The 17934-nt window shown below is 33.6% G+C and overlaps 1 protein-coding gene across 1 annotated transcript in view; it reads right to left on the bottom strand.

Annotated features, from left to right (window-relative positions):
• ATAD2B (ATPase family AAA domain containing 2B) overlaps nt 1–17934 on the bottom strand; it is a 152189-nt gene that overhangs the window by 42999 nt on the left and 91256 nt on the right. Inside the window, exons 18-19 of the mRNA XM_011235412.3 lie at nt 17428–17614; nt 7245–7430 (exon numbers count right to left, since the gene is read on the bottom strand). Of these exons, the coding sequence (XP_011233714.2) occupies nt 7245–7430; nt 17428–17614 (373 nt within the window). The remainder of the gene's footprint in view (nt 1–7244; nt 7431–17427; nt 17615–17934) is intronic.

Here is a 17934-nt window from a genome sequence, read left to right as displayed (position 1 = left end):
CAAGATCAAGAGTTGCATTCTCTAGTGACTGAGCCAGCTAGGCACCCTGAAAGAGTTCTTAATACATTCTGGATTTAAGTCTTATCAAGACATGCAATTTGATGTATCTGAAATATTTTTTTCCCAGTCTGTGGCTTGTTTTCTCGTTTTCTTAATGGTATCTTTTAAGAAGTTTTTAATTTTGATAAAGCTGACTTTATCAATTTTTCCTTTTATGGGCTGTGTATTTATATACTATACTATCATAGCACTTCTCATACTGTATTATTTTCTTCAGGTCTCTCTTCCCTCTACACTTATATATATATTTTTTATTTATGGGGGGGCAGAGGGAGACGGAAAGAGAATCTCAAGCAGACTCTGCACTGTGTATGGAACCTGACCTCACGACTCTGAGATCATGACTGAGCCGAAATCAAGAGTCGGACGCTTAACCAACTGAGCCACCTAGGTCCCCCACTCTAAACTTTGAAATTATTAGAGAACAGTGGCTATCTTTTGGTTTTTTTCACCTACTTTATTCATTCATTCATTCATTCAACAAAGATTTACCAAACTAGAAACATGTACATGTATATATGCATCAATTTGTGAGTATTCTATGTGTGTGTGTACACAGAGAGACCGCATAAGACAGCTAAGCATTGTGAATGAAAGCACGAGGAAAAGAGATACTGGACCTGCCTTAAACAAATTCACTTATTTTTTTAAAAAAATTTTTTTAAGATTTTTTATTTATTTATTTGACAGAGATAGAGACAGCCAGCAAGAGAGGGAACACAAGCAGGGGGAGCAGGAGAGGGAGAAGCAGGCTCATAGAGGAGGAGCCTGACGTGGGGCTCGATCCCATAACGCCGGGATCGCCCTGAGCCGAAGGCAGACGCTTAACCGCTGTGCCACCCAGGCGCCCCAACAAATTCACTTATTATAACAATGCATTGAACACAATAGGTACACAATTTTTGATGAATAAACAACAGTTTTAACTTGATAAATATAAAACTCATATCCCTGACCACTCATCAGCCTAAGAATCACAATATCCAGAAATGGTCTCTCTGCAATCTTGAAGAGTACAGTGCATTTTAAGTACATGACCTTTGTAATAAGACAAACCTGGGTTCAAACTTTGGTCTGCCATACTAGCTGTGAGATCCTAGGCAAGTTACTTTACCCCTGTTGGCTTCAGTTTTTTCATCTGTCAAATGGGAAAACAATAGCAATACTTTTCTTACTAAACAGTTAAAAAAACTTGTGTTAGATAATATATGTAACTGGCTTCTACAGTGCCTGGGACATAACTGCATAAGTGGCAGCAATTCTTTCATTACCAAAATCTTTTCATTTTACCTCATTTATTAAATGTTAGAGTAGTCAGTCCCCAGTTTTAAAGGTAGAGTTCATTCAAGCTCTGTAATGGGGAAAATTAATGTTTTAAGACTCAAGACCTCAAAGATAAAAGAAATGGGAAATTAGGTCAGAAATGAACCTAAGACATCTTCATGAATAAAATTTGCTTTCCTCAAAACAAAATAAATAAAAAATCATAAACAAACCATAACATTTTACCTTAACATAGTAATAATTCATGTTCATTTACTAGAGATAGCTGTGGTTTTAAAAGACTTGCACTGACCTCTTTCCTTGTAAATTTTAAGAATCATGTAATTGTTTTACAACAAAAAAATCAATACTAAGATATTTCTCTTGTATACGTAAATCTTTCATCTGAGTTTTCAATGTCCCTACTTGATTTTTCTAATTAAGTTACTGATTTTTAACTCCCAGTTCCCATGATATGAGAGACACAAAAAGACATGAAATATTGCAATAACAAAACACTGCTTGAAAGTGAAGTAATCTTCACTTTCCTAAGTGTAGCGGAGGAGGTATTTCCTTAAAATTCATTTCCAGGGGCACCTGGGTGGCTCAGTCAGTTAAGCGTCCAACTCTTAATTTCGACGCAGGTCATGACCTCAGGGTTGTGAGACTGAACCCCACGTGGGCTCCTTGCTGGACGTGGAGCCTGCTTAAGACTCTCTTTCTTCTTCTCCCTCTCCCCTCCCTCTCTAAAATAAATAAATAAAATTAAAAATAAAATAAAATCCATTTCCAATTATATCATCTTGAGCCTGCCCATAATTTAATACCAAAATATATACCGTGAATCTGTTCAGAAACATAAGTACAATTCTTTCTGACCAAAGTCTGTTTTCCTTCCTACAAATATTTCTACTTTTTAACTGCTTCCTTGTTTAAAAGTCCCTTTCCTATGCTCAACCCTCAATTCTTTTTTCTAATTCTCCTGAAGAGAAATAATTTGCAATTCCCATGTAACTCAACTAAAATTCTCCAACTATTCTGAGTCTACAGGGTCCACAAAAGTAAATTTACCTACACTAGAATTTTGCAAAAAATAAAAAAATAAAAAAGAAATTAGGCTGAGCAAGAGCTCAAGCCAATGTGGTGATTCAGTGGTAAATTCCTATTTTTTATGCGACAAACATTTACTGAGCAATTCCAATGTGTCAAGAAGTAGAAAAGTGAAGGCCAGTAAGACAGTCCCCTCCTCTCAAAGAGCTGTGGTCTAGGTCAGAGGTTCTCAAACGTTTTGGTCTTGGGATCTGATGAAACTCTTATAAACCACTTGGGAACACAAAAGAGCTTCAGTTTTTGTGGGTTACATCTGTCCGTAATTATGTATTAAAATTAAAACTAAGAGCACTCCAAATTACATATTCATTTAAAACCTATTACATATTAACACTGAAAATCTATTTTGAAAAATATATCCTTTTAAAAAAATATTTTTTCAAAATGTAAAATATATATAAAATAAAATTTAGCAAGAAAAGTGACATTGTTTTACATTTCCTCAAATCTCTTTAATGTCTGGCTTACTGAGCAACACTGGATTCTCATTTCTGCTTCTGCATTCAATGTGTTACAATATGTTGTTTTGACTGTGTACAGAACATGAAGAAAACCCAAATTCAAGCAGATATGTAGTTAGAAAAAAGAGGAATGTGACATCTCCCTGAAAGTCTTGTGGGGCCCACAGAAGTCCTTGAACCACACTTGGATAACAGCTGATCTAGAGCAATGATTTCCAAATTTTTTTTTTTATCTAACCCTCATCAGTAAAAAAAAAAAAATCTGAAAACATCTCTTCTAGTAGATTTATTTAATACACTATTTATTTAAATATACTATTCTACAAATATTATTTCTATTATAAAACCTATATACACAAAAAAGATAATATGAAGACAAATGAAGGTCTAATGTTTTTTTCAATATCCCAGTATACTGCCTTAAGTACAAACTTACTTTGGCAACTACTGGATTAGGAGAGAGAGAGATGTAACTACAAAGAAACACCTAGAAAAGAATGTTAAAGAGCTCTAAAAGATGAAATTACTACTTTGTCTCACAGAAAGAAAGTAGTTTTATATTCCTAATAAAACATTATCTCCCCCGGGGGGGACTGCCTGGGTGGCTCAGTTGGTTAAGCATCCAACTCTTGATTTCAGCTCACGTCATGATCTCAGGTCATGGTATGGAGCTCCATGACAGGCTCCATGTTCTGTAGGGAGTCTGCTTGGGGTTCTCTCTCTCCCTCTCCCTTTGTCCTTCCCACCCCTCACACCTGCTTGCACATGCTCTCTAAAATAAGTAAGTAAATCTTAAAAACAAAAAAAAAACAAACAAACAAAACATTACCCCCTGTTAACTAATTCTTTTTTGGTTTTGTTCTATTTTAAAAGCTGCATGGAACACCTTTCCTTTTCATCTCTGAATGAATTTATTTTCTGAGAACAGTAGCATTTAGTACAGAAGATTCAGAAAATACAGATAAGAAATTAAAACTATTACAATCTTAATACTCAGAAATAATTAACACTTCTGTTATTCTGTTTATTTCTGTAAATAAAACTATTTACATACATATAACTATATAACTACTAATCGTTATTTCTATATAAACTTGGATAATACTATACATACTGATTACCTGTTTTTTTTAACAATATATTCACAACATCTTTTCATGACTTTTTTTTTTTAAGATTTTATTTTTAAGTAATCTCTACACCCAACATGGGGCTCAAACTCACAACCCTGTGAGCAAGAGTCTCATGCTCTACCAACCGAGCCAGGACCCCACGACATTATTTTTTACATCAATATTTTAAAGGCTTCATTGTGTTTCATGGAAGAAATCTATAACTTAGCCAATCCCCTACAATACGACATTTAGACAGTTTCCAATCTATGAAGAAAGGCTATAATTACTCTTGTGTTTTTTGTGTGTGTGGTCTGCACTGTATCTTTGTGTTAGTCCATGAAAAACTCTTCAGATAATTACCCATAAATAGTATTGCTGAGCCAAAATGTCTGTACATAATTTAAATCTACTACTTGGACTGCCCTGGAGAGATTTATTCAACTGTTTTTTATATTTGCCTATTTGACGGGTTAAAATCTGTACTTTACTTTTAAATTATCCACTGTATTTTTATTTTAATCCAATTAACCAACATATAGTACATCATTAGTTTCCAATGTAGAGGTCAACAATTCAGTTGCATGTAACACCCAGTGCTCATCACATCACGTGCTCTCCTTAATGCCCATTACCCAACTACCCCATCCCCCAACCCACCTCCCCTCCCGCAAACCTCAATTTGTTTCCTATAATTAAAGAGTCTCTCACAGTTTTTCACCCTAATGACTGTCCCATTTAGTTTTCTGTCCCTTCCGCAAGGATCCTCTGCACTGTTCCACTGTATTTTCTTTTTTCTTTTTTTCCACTGTATTTTCTTAAAGGCACTCTAGTAACTGGCCATTTACTTCTTTTAGAATCACTTGAGTTATTTGCCACCCACTGTCTACTTCATCTCTTCTACAGATCAGGCACTTTGCTAACCTACAGTTACTTAGTCTGCAACTCTCTATGCTTTTCAGTTATTCACCAAATATTTACTAATATGTGCTATTACTCACTACTATCACAGTCTGTGACCGAAACAAGCAAGCATTCTAATGGCAAAGCTGAAATTTAAATGAAAGGCTTAGGGGCAGGGAAGGACTTCCAAGGAACAGTAAGTATAAAACATGTTATGTAATGAGTAGTCTAAGAATTCTCATAACCTTCTCCTCACAAATGTGAAGCTCCATGATAACTTCGCTAGCTACTTGGTTAATAAGGGCAAACAAGAGAGAAAACAAAGGGGAAAAAAAGAGTTGAAATTTCAGGATTCAATGCTAGTAAATCTCTAATATTTTAGCTATTAATTAAGGGCACTGGTAAACAAATAATGAATAAGTTGAATCCGTTAAAAATTATGACAACAATATAGCAACACTGAAAATTTGTATGATATACTGCTAGCTTTAGAAAACTAAACCAGGGGCGCCTGGGTGGCACAGCGGTTAAGCGTCTGCCTTCAGCTCAGGGCGTGATCCCGGCGTTATGGGATCGAGCCCCACATCAGGCTCCTCAGCTATGAGCCTGCTTCTTCCTCTCCCACTCCCCCTGCTTGTGTTCCCTCTCTCGCTGGCTGTCTCTATCTCTGTCTAATAAATAAAAAAAAAATCTTTAAAAAAAAAAAATAAATAAAATAGAAAACTAAACCAACAGGGACACCTGGTTGGCTCAGTCAGTTAAGCGTCTAGCTCTTAATTTCGGCTCAGGTCTTGATCTCAGGGTCATGAGTTCAAGCCCTGTGTTGGGCTCCACGCTGGGCATGGAGCTTACTTAAAAAAAAAAAAAAAAAAAAAAAAAAAAAAAAAAAAAAAAAAAAAAAACTAAACTAAACCAATAATAAAATCACATATGTGAATAGACAACAGGAGTAGGCAAAATTGCTGTATCAACAAAATGGGTTTATAAGACTTTTATTTACAAATTTTTCAGACAATATAAGGAAAACATCATGTAATTATATATTCCTAAGTAGAACCCTCAATTACCCCAAATTTTCTTTATCTCATAAAATTATAATAAAACTACTTGATAGTGAGGATCTAATTTTTAAAAGTAGCTTCTAGGCTATGTCCAGGTTCAATCCATTTAAAACAATTTCAAGTATATTCCTACTTCATAATACCAAACATTTTATAGTTCTGCGGTTTCCAACATAAATTCACATATACTATCTCACACCAAGAAGCCTGTCTGTTATTATCCACATTTTATAGATGAGGCAGCTTAGGCTATTCTAGGTTCAAATGCTTACCCCAAATCAAAAGACTAGTAAGTCAGCACAACTTGGTTTTTCTGACTCTTACTACATATACCATTCTACTAAACTTTATGGGCCCCCATGATAAAAAAAAAAAGAAAAAAGAAAAGAAAACATTGTGATTAATGGTCTTAATTAAAAATATCAGATTCTGAATAACCAAAAATTAATTATTCTACATTCAATATATTTACTTATGAAATCAATAAATGTACAAATCAACTTTAGCAGAATAGCTAACAAGTGCTAGCCACAACATAAGATCTCAGTAAGCAGATAATCATAAAATTCTACATAATCAAAGTTTACATTATAGCATTTAAAACATGCAAAATCTTTTATATAAACTGTGTCACCTGGCCAAAATACTTCTAAGCATTTCTAAAGGTGATCATTTCAAGACCTAGTAAGCTTACGGTGTTAAAAACACAATTTTTCAAAAATTAATTTTATTCACATGAGTTGACTATTTTTTCCTGAAACAAATTGATTTTACCTTTGATTCTAATATGTTAAATATGAGTTGGCTTTGAACTCAAAAACTAAACATCAGATTTGAAAAATATGCACAGCAGTAATAACAGTCAAATTAACAGTAATGCTACCAACGAAAGAACTGAAAGGTCTATTCCCACCAAATAATCTACCAGATAGTAAAAACAAGAAGGCTAATTGTAACAGAATTAACTGTGATACAGCTTAGGCCTTTATAGTACGTACCATACATACGTTGGGCTCTGGTCTAAACGTGAATTATCTCAATCTTCACAGTAATAGTGACAAATATATCATTAGTACACCAAAAAAGAAACAGAAACTTAAATCATTAACTAACTTTCTTAAGTCACAGAGCTAATAAGTGATATAACCAAAGCATGAATCTAAACAGTATTTATTTTGTTTAAGAAGTTAAATTTATTAAATAAATTAAAATGTGTCCAATTTACTAGATCAACTATTTCAAAACAATAAGGTAAATATTTAATCACTTCTTACCTCTTCAGGCAGTTCACTGTACATGGTTTCAGAGGTAGACAATAAAAATATAGGTGAAAATGATGGTATATCTTGTAGCAATGTCAGAAAAGTTGCTCTCACAGTTTCACTGACAGCTTCCCACCAATCACCAATGTGAGGCATGTAAACAATACTAGGTACTGTTCTTCGAGCTTCACGAAAAATCTAATTAAGGAAAGAACTGGCATTAAAAATTCACGTCGATACTATTCTAAAGTTTACTCAGTAACCCCAAATACATGAAATGTGTCAGGCCTATTACTGTAATTATTCTCAGCTCAAATATTTAAGCTGTTCAAGATGTGATATACAAGTCTCACATAATAGTATCTATCTACCCTTGCCCCACCTAAAAAAAGAAGGGGTGTGGGTTTTTTTGCCATTTTGTTATGCCTATTGAGTATTTATTAACAGTACAAAGGTATCAAATTGCTCCACTTATCTATCAAGTAAAGATAATAAAGCAAAACACCACTATAAAATATGCTGCAAATAAAGAGATATATATGCACCTATATGTCACCCATGTCAGAATGGTATCAGTAAGCACAAAGAAGAGAAGGAAGACATAGTTTCCATGTTTGTGCACATTCCCTAAAATCACTAAATATATGAATAAACATTTTCACCACAATGTACCACCCTAGGGCTTAAAGTTAATGAACTACCTACTGAACCACTAGTTTACCTATTACTTTAATTCAATCCTCCATAAAGTAGTCACAGAATACCCTCACATCACTGAAGAGCAATACATAAATTAGGAAAAAGCTCTGAGACACTCCCATTGTCAGAAAATACAAACTAAAGTTTCCTCGGGTATTAAAAAGAGTCCTAACCATAGCTTCAGTCGCACTCTGCCAACGTACGCCAATAAGGACCAGGTTGGCTATTAGTAAGCTGCCAAGCATAACTACTGCCCTTTACCTATATGCCAACAACAGCTCAATAGCCCATCAACAAATTCTCGTGGGTTAATATGGCATCTCTTCAATACTTTTAACAAGTGAAAGAATAAATGTAAAAATCTTTCTTCAACTTAAGAATTCTATTTCTAAAATTCTCTACTATTTTCCCTTAAACACATTTCAATTAACCTGTGTAATGTGCAAGATAGAGAAATAATGATCTAATATTTTTTATCTACTATTTCAAATGATTAGGATTATGAGAAATGTTCCTAAGAATCAAAATGATTATTTTTCTTTAATGAAAAAGACCACTTGCACGAATTTTTCAAATGCTACATTTTATAAAGCTTAAACATTCTGTGTAAAATAAAATGTACTGCCAATTTAATAAACCAGATGGAAGATGCTGAAATAAAATTTTCCCCCAAATTGGAAATGTAGATGTTATGATCACTCACATCAAAAGTAATATTTGCTCCTTCCCTTCCTTTAATATTTGCATATCCACCAATCCAGAACAGTTGTACAGTACAACTCCAGGACTTTCAAATTTTGACCTTTTCTGCAAACACGCACCCTCTTATCCTGGATCTTGAAAATCCAAGGATTATTGTTTTCCAAAGTTCTTGTAGAAGACTCATAAGAGAAAAACAAGCATAAATATTGGCAAAAGGAAGGAACCACACAGGAGCACAAAGGCAAGTGAGGCATTTAATCCCCCCACCCAAAAAAAATTGTTACATGCCACCCAAATCAGGGATGGTATGTGGAAGACAGTGACCAATGCCTTTTGTCTTTCCAATTCCATTCTGTGCTGATAAAACTAGGGAGAGTCAGCAGAGAAAGAAGTGTGATTACATGAAAAAGACTAATGAGCTATACAGCTTACTGAGGAACCTCACAAAACTAACCACCTAATTCAGCCATGCAAGGTACCACATGCCCAAGGAGGAATGAGAAAACATGCCTTTAAAAAACATAATGTTCATTCTAATGCTTGTAGGTTAGATTTTCTAGAAGTATGTGTTGAGAACATCTAGCTGCTCATCAGTACCAAAGAGGAAGGGCAAAGCAACAGAAGGTTAAGTGGTAAGAACTTCACAGAGCCGGAAGTTAACTAATGCAGTACTATAGGTGCTTTAAACTTACTGGCAAGGCTAAACTAGAAACAAAAGCACCACCAACTCTAAAAGAGTTGAGGGTTTTTTTTTTTTCTATTTCTTTTCTATTTTCATCCAATTCTCCCCAAATTAGCAAAGTGAACATGACATCCTATCGAACCTCTTATTTTTAAAGACTTCAGGAAAATATCCTTATCAGTAGAACTTTTAAAAATTATATTTTAAAACCTAAAGGGGTAAAAAAAATCAGAAAGAAAAAAGCCTAAGACAAATACAGAAAAATAAAAATGCTTAGGCTTTCTGGTCCATGAATGTATAATCACCTGATTTTACAATTAATCTAACTACATGCAATATCAATACTCAGGGGCTATTTTCAAAATTTCTCTCCTAAACCTTTACAGCAAAAACCTGCTTAATTTCTAGAAAACTTTAAAGGCACTAATAAAACAAGTGTTATTTTTAATTCCTTACTCCATGTGATCTCAGAATATCTAAACTTTCATATTTTCTTTAAATATATAGCCAACCTGTTCTAATTCTCCGGTTTTTGTAATGAAAATTCAAAAATAATAGTCTAAAAACAGTATTTAAAAGTTCAGAAAAAAGTTTAACTCTATCGTGATTTTTCCATGATGTAAAAACAGCTCTTCAGCAGTTTGCTGGTAACTTTTAAAGTTGTGGAATAAGATACACTCTGTTAAATCAATTAACCAGATTCAGAGTAGAAAAAGCCTAGTTTTAGTGAAGCGGCAACTGTCTTGGGAACAAGTGATGCCATTTGATAACTAGAAAAATACTCACCTATAGGGTGTCTTGGATTGGTGGATGTGCAAGGTGTAGTAGAAAACAGAAAAACTGTTATAGAGAAAAAAAGACAGTAGCCCAAATTACTGAACCAACCGTTCCAAAATACCTCTGACATGACCAGCACTCTTGCACAAATAAAATGAACAAACACCAGTGTATGTGAACTGTTCATTTTGATTCTTTAAACAATATATTCTATTTCCTTCTGGCCTCTTCTTGCCCCAGACATCATGCCTCTTATGTAACTTTTTTAAAAGTTTCTTTATTAAAAAAAAAAATCACAAACTACTTTCTCTGAATATTAAAGATATGAAAGAGAAAAATCAGGCCATTGAAGTTAAAGGTATCCATATAAGGAAGCACTAATTACATATACATAAACTGCACCTGTATTTATAAGAGTTCTTATCATCTCAAAAGCTAAACTTTAAAGTCAGTATTTTAGCCAGCAAATTTAAGTGTGTAGTGCAGAAAATTTATTGTATTTTAAAAATAAAGACTATACAGTCCGTATCAAGCTATTTTCTTTAGAAACTGGAAACTAAGGCAATTTTAAATACAAATGTGAATGAAGCAGAAAGCTCCAAGCTAGTACAGCTTTCACTTTCCTAAAAGGGGCTATATAAGAAAGAGGGAAACAACTTTTTGTCATCAATAAACTTCTAGAATTTGTCTTACTCTTGTGCTAAAATTTATAAAACATAGGTAAAAGAAAAATATTGGGGGCTAAAATATTCTTGATTTTTATAATAAAAGGCACTACTAAAATGCACTATTAAAATAAGTTTAATTCCTTATACCATGCTATCACAAAATATAATAAATATCTGCATTACTAATTACTTCATATCTATCACTTTACACCATTTATATTCTATTTACCTAGGATTTATCAAGCATCTCTGTAAAAAGGAGGCATTGTCTAGGATCAAGATTCAAGAAATAAAGTGCTTGATTTCTTTACAAGCATACAAAATCAGCCTGTTATAAAATATAACTATATAGAGTTTCCACACGATGACTGTAATATAAAGCAACATTTAATGAAAATTAAATCACCCAAATTCCTTTTCTGTTATTTTCATTGCCTAAGAACTTCAAGAATTTCAGTAAATGTGATAAACTCTGGACCAGGATAATTAAATTTGTTTACAACTCAAGAAAAAAAAAAATCGTTGCTACAGTAAAACACAGAAACCCATGTGCACAAACACAAGAGCATCCAAAGTACACACAGACTGCTAAGGAGAAATCCAGAAACCCTTATGCGCAAACACAAGAGCATCCAAAGAATACACATAGGTAAGTATCTTAATTCCTTCATGCTATTTAACCAAAAAGAATTTCCCCTGAACATTTCCAAATACAATTTCTTTCAGGGAACAGAAATATACTAAAATTTTCACCAAAAAATAGACCCTTATTGACCATTTAAAATTATCTGTAATACCATAAAGTATCCAAACTCCAAACCCTGTGACAGATAACACATAAATTTATCAATTCAATCACACTTCTGAATTAATGAAAAGAATAAATACGATACACTCATCAATCCTGGTTTTCCTAAATCAACAGCAGAAATAATACAAAAGGCAAAAAAAAAAAAATACACTTGAAGATGTCAGAAAAGGGGAATCATAGCTGCTGGGATTTTTAAAGTGTTAATACAGATAAGTCTTTTAATACAGCTACTAACATCTCCAACCTTACGTAGGGCTCAATTACTTGTGAACTTAATGGAACAATCATAAATCTTCCAGGCTCCACCAGGGTTTTCTATTTTCCTTCTAGAGCCTTTGGAAGACTATAAAACACTCCTAGTTAGGTAGGTAGGTAAGTAAGTAGATACAGAGATACACACACACACACACACACACACACACACACACACACACACACAAAACCACTTTATGAACTCTGGTAGTTGTTTTCAGTAATAAACACCTAAAGTCCAGTGATCGGCTGAAGTACTAAATCTCAAGTGTCATCTACTGAAGACCTAGGATAGAAACACCCGGTTGTAGGTTTAAAGTGCAGATTCCTGGGGCTCACCCCAAATTTAAGGAATCAGAAACCCTGGGAACTGAGCCAGGGAATAAGAAATTTTAATAAGCACCCACAGACAACTCTTAAGCTCACCAAATCTTAATTAACAATGAGAAAACCTAGACTAGACACTAATTCCTCTACTGTTTTCACACGATTTCTAATATTCATCATCACCTGAGGCGATATGAAGGAAAAAAGGAAGATTTTCACATACATGCTTGTGTGTGGTAGGTTTTAAAGAACAGACATAGAATTAAACATGTATAAAGAAATATAAAAAAACTGGGCTCTTTCCATTTTCCATTTTATCACATATATAAATACAGCCCTTTAAAGGCGATTTAAGACTTCTTTCCTTTAAGATTATGTTTGTGTCATATTATTAAATAACTCAATTTAATTTACAGTAAGTATCTTAGAGGTTGGGGAAGAGAAAAGCACAGAAGAATAATTTGACACAGACTAAACCACATCTATTTAGAGATAATCCTCCCTACAGGAAGACTAGCTCTCAGGAAAAGTAAGGCAGAAGGGAAGAAAGGGAATACAGAACAAAGGAAGAGCGAGAAGAGGTTTTTATTCTTTCCAGCATTTGAGCCCCTGATTAGTATGCTCTCTTTCCCAGGACTTTTATACTTTCTTATACCCACTAATAGTTTCACAAATTAAGAAAAAAAATTCCTCAGTTTTATAATGTAATAGTCTCCTTTTGGATAATTTTTTAGAAGAGACAGTGAAATATTTGCAAATTTAAAATAACTTTAAATATGTACTTAAGATACAAATAATCAGGGATTAACCAGGACAGTTTATCTGGTCTCTGGCCAATGTTCAGAAGTCTGAGCTTTGGCTACCGTATCTCACAAAATTCTACTCAGTCCCTGGGCAGACTGGACACCCAGGTGTGGTCACTCAAAAATAAGCTCTACTACTAACTCAGGACCTTGTAGGCAAAAGCAAAGATGAGATGTCTTGATGTAATAAATGCAGTGTAATACAACCAAAACAATAAGTGCTAAGTTTTTGTTCTTTTCCACTACCAAAGGACACTTCTCTCCATCTTCCCTAAGAACACAACAAAAAAGTAGTAAAAGACAAGAAATGAGAAAGAGACCTAAGAGTATACAGTTAGAATTCAAATTTAGCCCAATGATGCCTGGTTAAATGCAGAAAAAAATCCTAAGATCCTAGCAACACCAACATATAGTTCACTACAATGCTTCCTAGGTATTTCCTCACCTAATATAAGTCAGTAATGGATTTATGAACATGTACATACACATATTAGCCATAAAGAACAACCACAGACAGAATACCTTCTCACTCTGAAAATGATCCTCTTTTAAAGTTATTTTATCTTTAGCTTGCTTGATAGTGTCATATATACATATCAAAAAAAAAATCCGAATTGTACAGCAGGGTGTAAACTAAAATGACAAAGTTATATTCATTCCCCAATTCTCCAAATTCCTTCCCCCAAGCCAAAGCAATGATAATATTAAGTTTTTTAGGCTATTCTTGGACAAAATTTCTACTTATATATAAGCATGAATATATATTTTTTAAGGTTTTTTTTACACAAAGATCATATTTTGATAGACTGATTTACAACTTGTTTTTCGCATATTTCTCCTATGTAAATTTACCGCATCCTTCTTAATGGCTTCATAGTACGTAAGGATATACCATAATTTATCATAGGCCATCGACCATTAAAGGACATTTAGCTTGTCGGTCTTATTTAGTTTGGCAACACTATACGATGCTGGGATAAATGTCCTTGTACATCCAGCAGTGACTACTTACAGCTAAAACATCTTTAGGAAAAATCCCGTAATGTAAAATTCCTAAGCCAAAAGGTGTATGTACTTAAAATTGTAAATAATAGTGCTAATCTACACACCAAAATCACCAGGCATCATCAATCTTTTCGTATTTAAAAAAAATTTTTTAAGATTTTACTTATCTGAGAGAGAAAGAGAGAGAGCACACAAGCAGGGGAAGCTGCAAAGGGAGAGAGAGAAGCAGGCTCCCCACTGAGCAGGGAGCCAGTCATGGGGCTCAATCCCAGGACCCCGACATCACAACCTGAGCCGAAGGCAGACGCTTAACCGACTGAGCCACCCAGGTGCCACCAAGCTTTTTATTTTCACAAACCAGAGAGTTGTTTCAAAAGTAGTATCCTGTTGCTTTAATCTGTGTTTTCTTCAGTTACAAGTGAGGCTAAGAATCTTTTCAAACTTTTACTGGTTGCTTTTTCTATTTTTTTTTCTTCCTATAACTGGAATGCTGTTTTGCCAATTTTTACATTAGGTTGTCATTGTCATTCTTTCTTACTGATTTTAACATATTTTTGTATATTTAGGAAACTTACCCTTGACATGTGTGTTTCAAATATACTTTTTTGCCAGGTTGCGTCTATTAATTTTATTAAAATAATTATTTCTGCCATGTGAAATTTAAATTTTATAAAGTCAAATTTGTTCATATCTTTATGTTTTCTGGCTTGTGTTCATTGCTTAGAAACGACTTCTTCATATTCAAGATAATAAATATATGGACCTTCTGAATTCTCTTTTTAGACCCACCGACAATCTAGAATTTCTTTGGGGGCCACAAAAAAGGGAAGGAAATCCAGTTTTGCTTTCTTTTTCTTTTTCCCCTCATAGAATCAGACAGTTTTCCAAGACCACTTATAAAATAATTCATCTAATCTATAACAGCAAATGTCATCACCATCATCCTGTGCTAATTGTCATCAGATACTAAATTCTCATTTCTACACACATTCTCTACTACATTCTCTTTTCTATTACTTTGTCAGTCTATCCCTGCACAGGTACATATTTTTTATTACTACGTTCTGTTACATTTTTAAAAACCTGGTAGGGCTCCCTTCATTCTATTTTTTTCCTCCAGAATTGTCCTTGCTATGCTCATACTTCTTTTATTTCTTTCTTTTTTTTTTTAAGAGAGCGAACATGTGCACAAGCAGTGGGGAGGGGCAGAGGGAGAGAGAGAATCTTAACCAGGCTCCCCTCTCGCATGGAGCCGGATGCGGGGCTCGATCTTACAACCCTGAGATCATGACATGAGCCAAAATCAATAGTCAGATGCTTCACCAACTGAGCCACCCAGGGACCCCTCATATTTATTTTCTAGAAGAAATACAAAGCTCTTTTTTAACTTTTCCTCTTAAATTGTGGGTACATTATACTTGAGACTGCATTTAATTTATACACTGATTTAAAAAAGAACTCACGACTTTCCAATTTTGAGTCTTACCAGCCCTTAGCTGTGCAAAGAATCTGTAGGAGTAGTGATAAATATGATGACAGCTAACAGCTACTGGGTACTATATGCCATCCCTAGTGGATGGGCTTCTTTTAATAATTACAACCACCTTATATAGCATCATTATCTTCATTTCATAGACGAGAAAATTAAGGCTCAAAGAAGTTCAGCAATTTTTCCAAGGCTACAAACAATAAGCAAAGTAGCTGATATTTTAATCAATTTGCAATTTAAACTGACAGCACACTTTGAATTGTACAGTAATTAAAACACAAGGTGTGTTTTTTATTTATTCAACTGTCCTCCTCATTGAATTTTTAGTTTTCTTCTTTTAGGCTCTGCAAATTAATTGTTTAATTTCCAGGTAAACTTAGTTGTTATTTTCAATGGAACCATTTCTTCTACTTATTTCTAACTTGTTACTATGTATATAATAGAAAACTATTTTACATTAACTCTGCAAGTGTCCACCTTAGAACTCTCTTTTGTCCCCAGTAAGTTTTCAGTAGATCTTATAAGTTTTCCAAATATACAATTATCACAGGCAAATATTTATAACTTCAATGTGTCTGTTCCAATATTTATATCTCTCAATGTCTAACTGAATCAATTTTGCATGCTTTAATAATGGTATATTATTCTTTTGATGTGCTACTAGAATCCACTTGTAATATTTACTTTATGACCACTGCCTAAGTGAGATTAGTCTTAGGGTTTTCTTTGTATTTTAGTTTAGCATTAAAAAGATCTTATCCTTTAAGATTAAAAGAATTAACCCATGAAACTATTTGGATTTAGTGCTTTTTTGATACTCAATTTCTTCATCCACGGTTAGTGTCTGTTTAGATTCTCTTTCCCCTGGATTTATTTTTAATGGTATTGAGTAATTCTCTTACTTGCATCCAAACTGCAATAATTTTGTGTCACTAAAGAGGAAAAATATGAACAAATATATAAATCAACATTACTGGAAAACACTCACAGCCAGGATGAGTTAAATGTATAAAACTTGGAATAAATTACTAGTATATAACTTTTTATTTAAGCCATGGGTTTTGGAAAAAATACATATTTCTTGCTGCAAGGTACAGAATGGTTTTCAATTTGGTAGTACATGTGTAGATATTAAATATTTATAAAATGTATCTGAAAAAAACAAAAAAATTACATGCAATGCTCTTATGTGTTACTCCTCTAGTCACCTAATCTCTAAAAGTAGGCTGAAAATCAAAGTAAAAAGTGATATTCCTCTAATTTATTTATAAGAAACATTACTTAAACATTTAATGAGGACTTACTATGAGCTAGGCACTGTGTGAGAGACCCAGAAATGGTGAGACATGGTCCTCTGGCTCAAAAAATTTATTCCCCTAACCCCTAGTTCCAACATGACACACTTACAATAAATTCATAGTTATATAGTAAAACCTCAAGAAATACAAACAACCTCACTAGAACTTTGCACTTCACAAACCAGCAAACATAAAGTAGTTTAAAATCAAATATCAAACACACTTGACTACTAATGCAAATATATATAATTTTTAAATTGTTATCATTTTTCTACATTAATTTTAAATCCTGGCATCTCAAATTAGTTATCATTTCGCCTTCTTTGGGAAGGCTCTAAATACAGATAGAAGTCTAGAAGGGCTCTGAAACCACAGCATTGAAAAGAGGATCAGAAAACGACAAAAGAAACTTCCTTTCTACAATGTTTAATAAAACTTTAATATAAGTAAGAAGATATTAAAATTTCAGGAAAGAATGAAATATCATGGGGAAAACAATGAGCTCACATTTAAACATGATATATATCAAAAGGATCTTTGGCCTTAATATTTGAATGTTAATGAATAACCAACAAAAACTTAATATTCACATTACTGTTCTTTGAAAAAATTTTATCTATAAACACTACAGAGATATAAACAATAAGAAAGTTGGAAATACTCTGATTTGGTACAAACCTACCTGTGCACATGATTCTTCAGGTGTTTTGGCACTAACTGAATAAAGTGCTGGGAGATCTAGTCTGTGCACAGAGAATTTTTCTAGAGTGTGCAAAAGTGCTGGAGCAAGGTGAGAAGTTTGACCTGAGCCTCGTTCTCCAGACAGCAATAATCTTGGCCTGTAAGAGGTTGGCTGATGATATGGTGACCTGCAATACATGTAAGACATGATAATTATTTCAAAACCATATACTCTGAAGATCAGTATGAAATTAAATTAGATAAAATATTCACACTAAAAATGTAACTCCAAATTAATAGAACTTTCTCTTATCTTTAAGTACAGTAATCATTTTCTCATTGATTATATTTTTAAAACATTGATCTCTCTGACCATTTTAATAACCAAGATGTAAAGTATAAAAATTCATTCTAAAACAACGTAAAAATACCTGGGTATTCATCCTATCATATGTGTTAACTTGGAAAATGCTTCAGATGCTAAGTGGGATTTATCTCTTAATTATCC

This window comes from Ailuropoda melanoleuca, chromosome 4 (assembly GCF_002007445.2).
Source record: "Ailuropoda melanoleuca isolate Jingjing chromosome 4, ASM200744v2, whole genome shotgun sequence".
NCBI lineage: Eukaryota > Metazoa > Chordata > Mammalia > Carnivora > Ursidae > Ailuropoda > Ailuropoda melanoleuca.
This window is presented reverse-complemented; position numbering and strand designations above follow the sequence as displayed.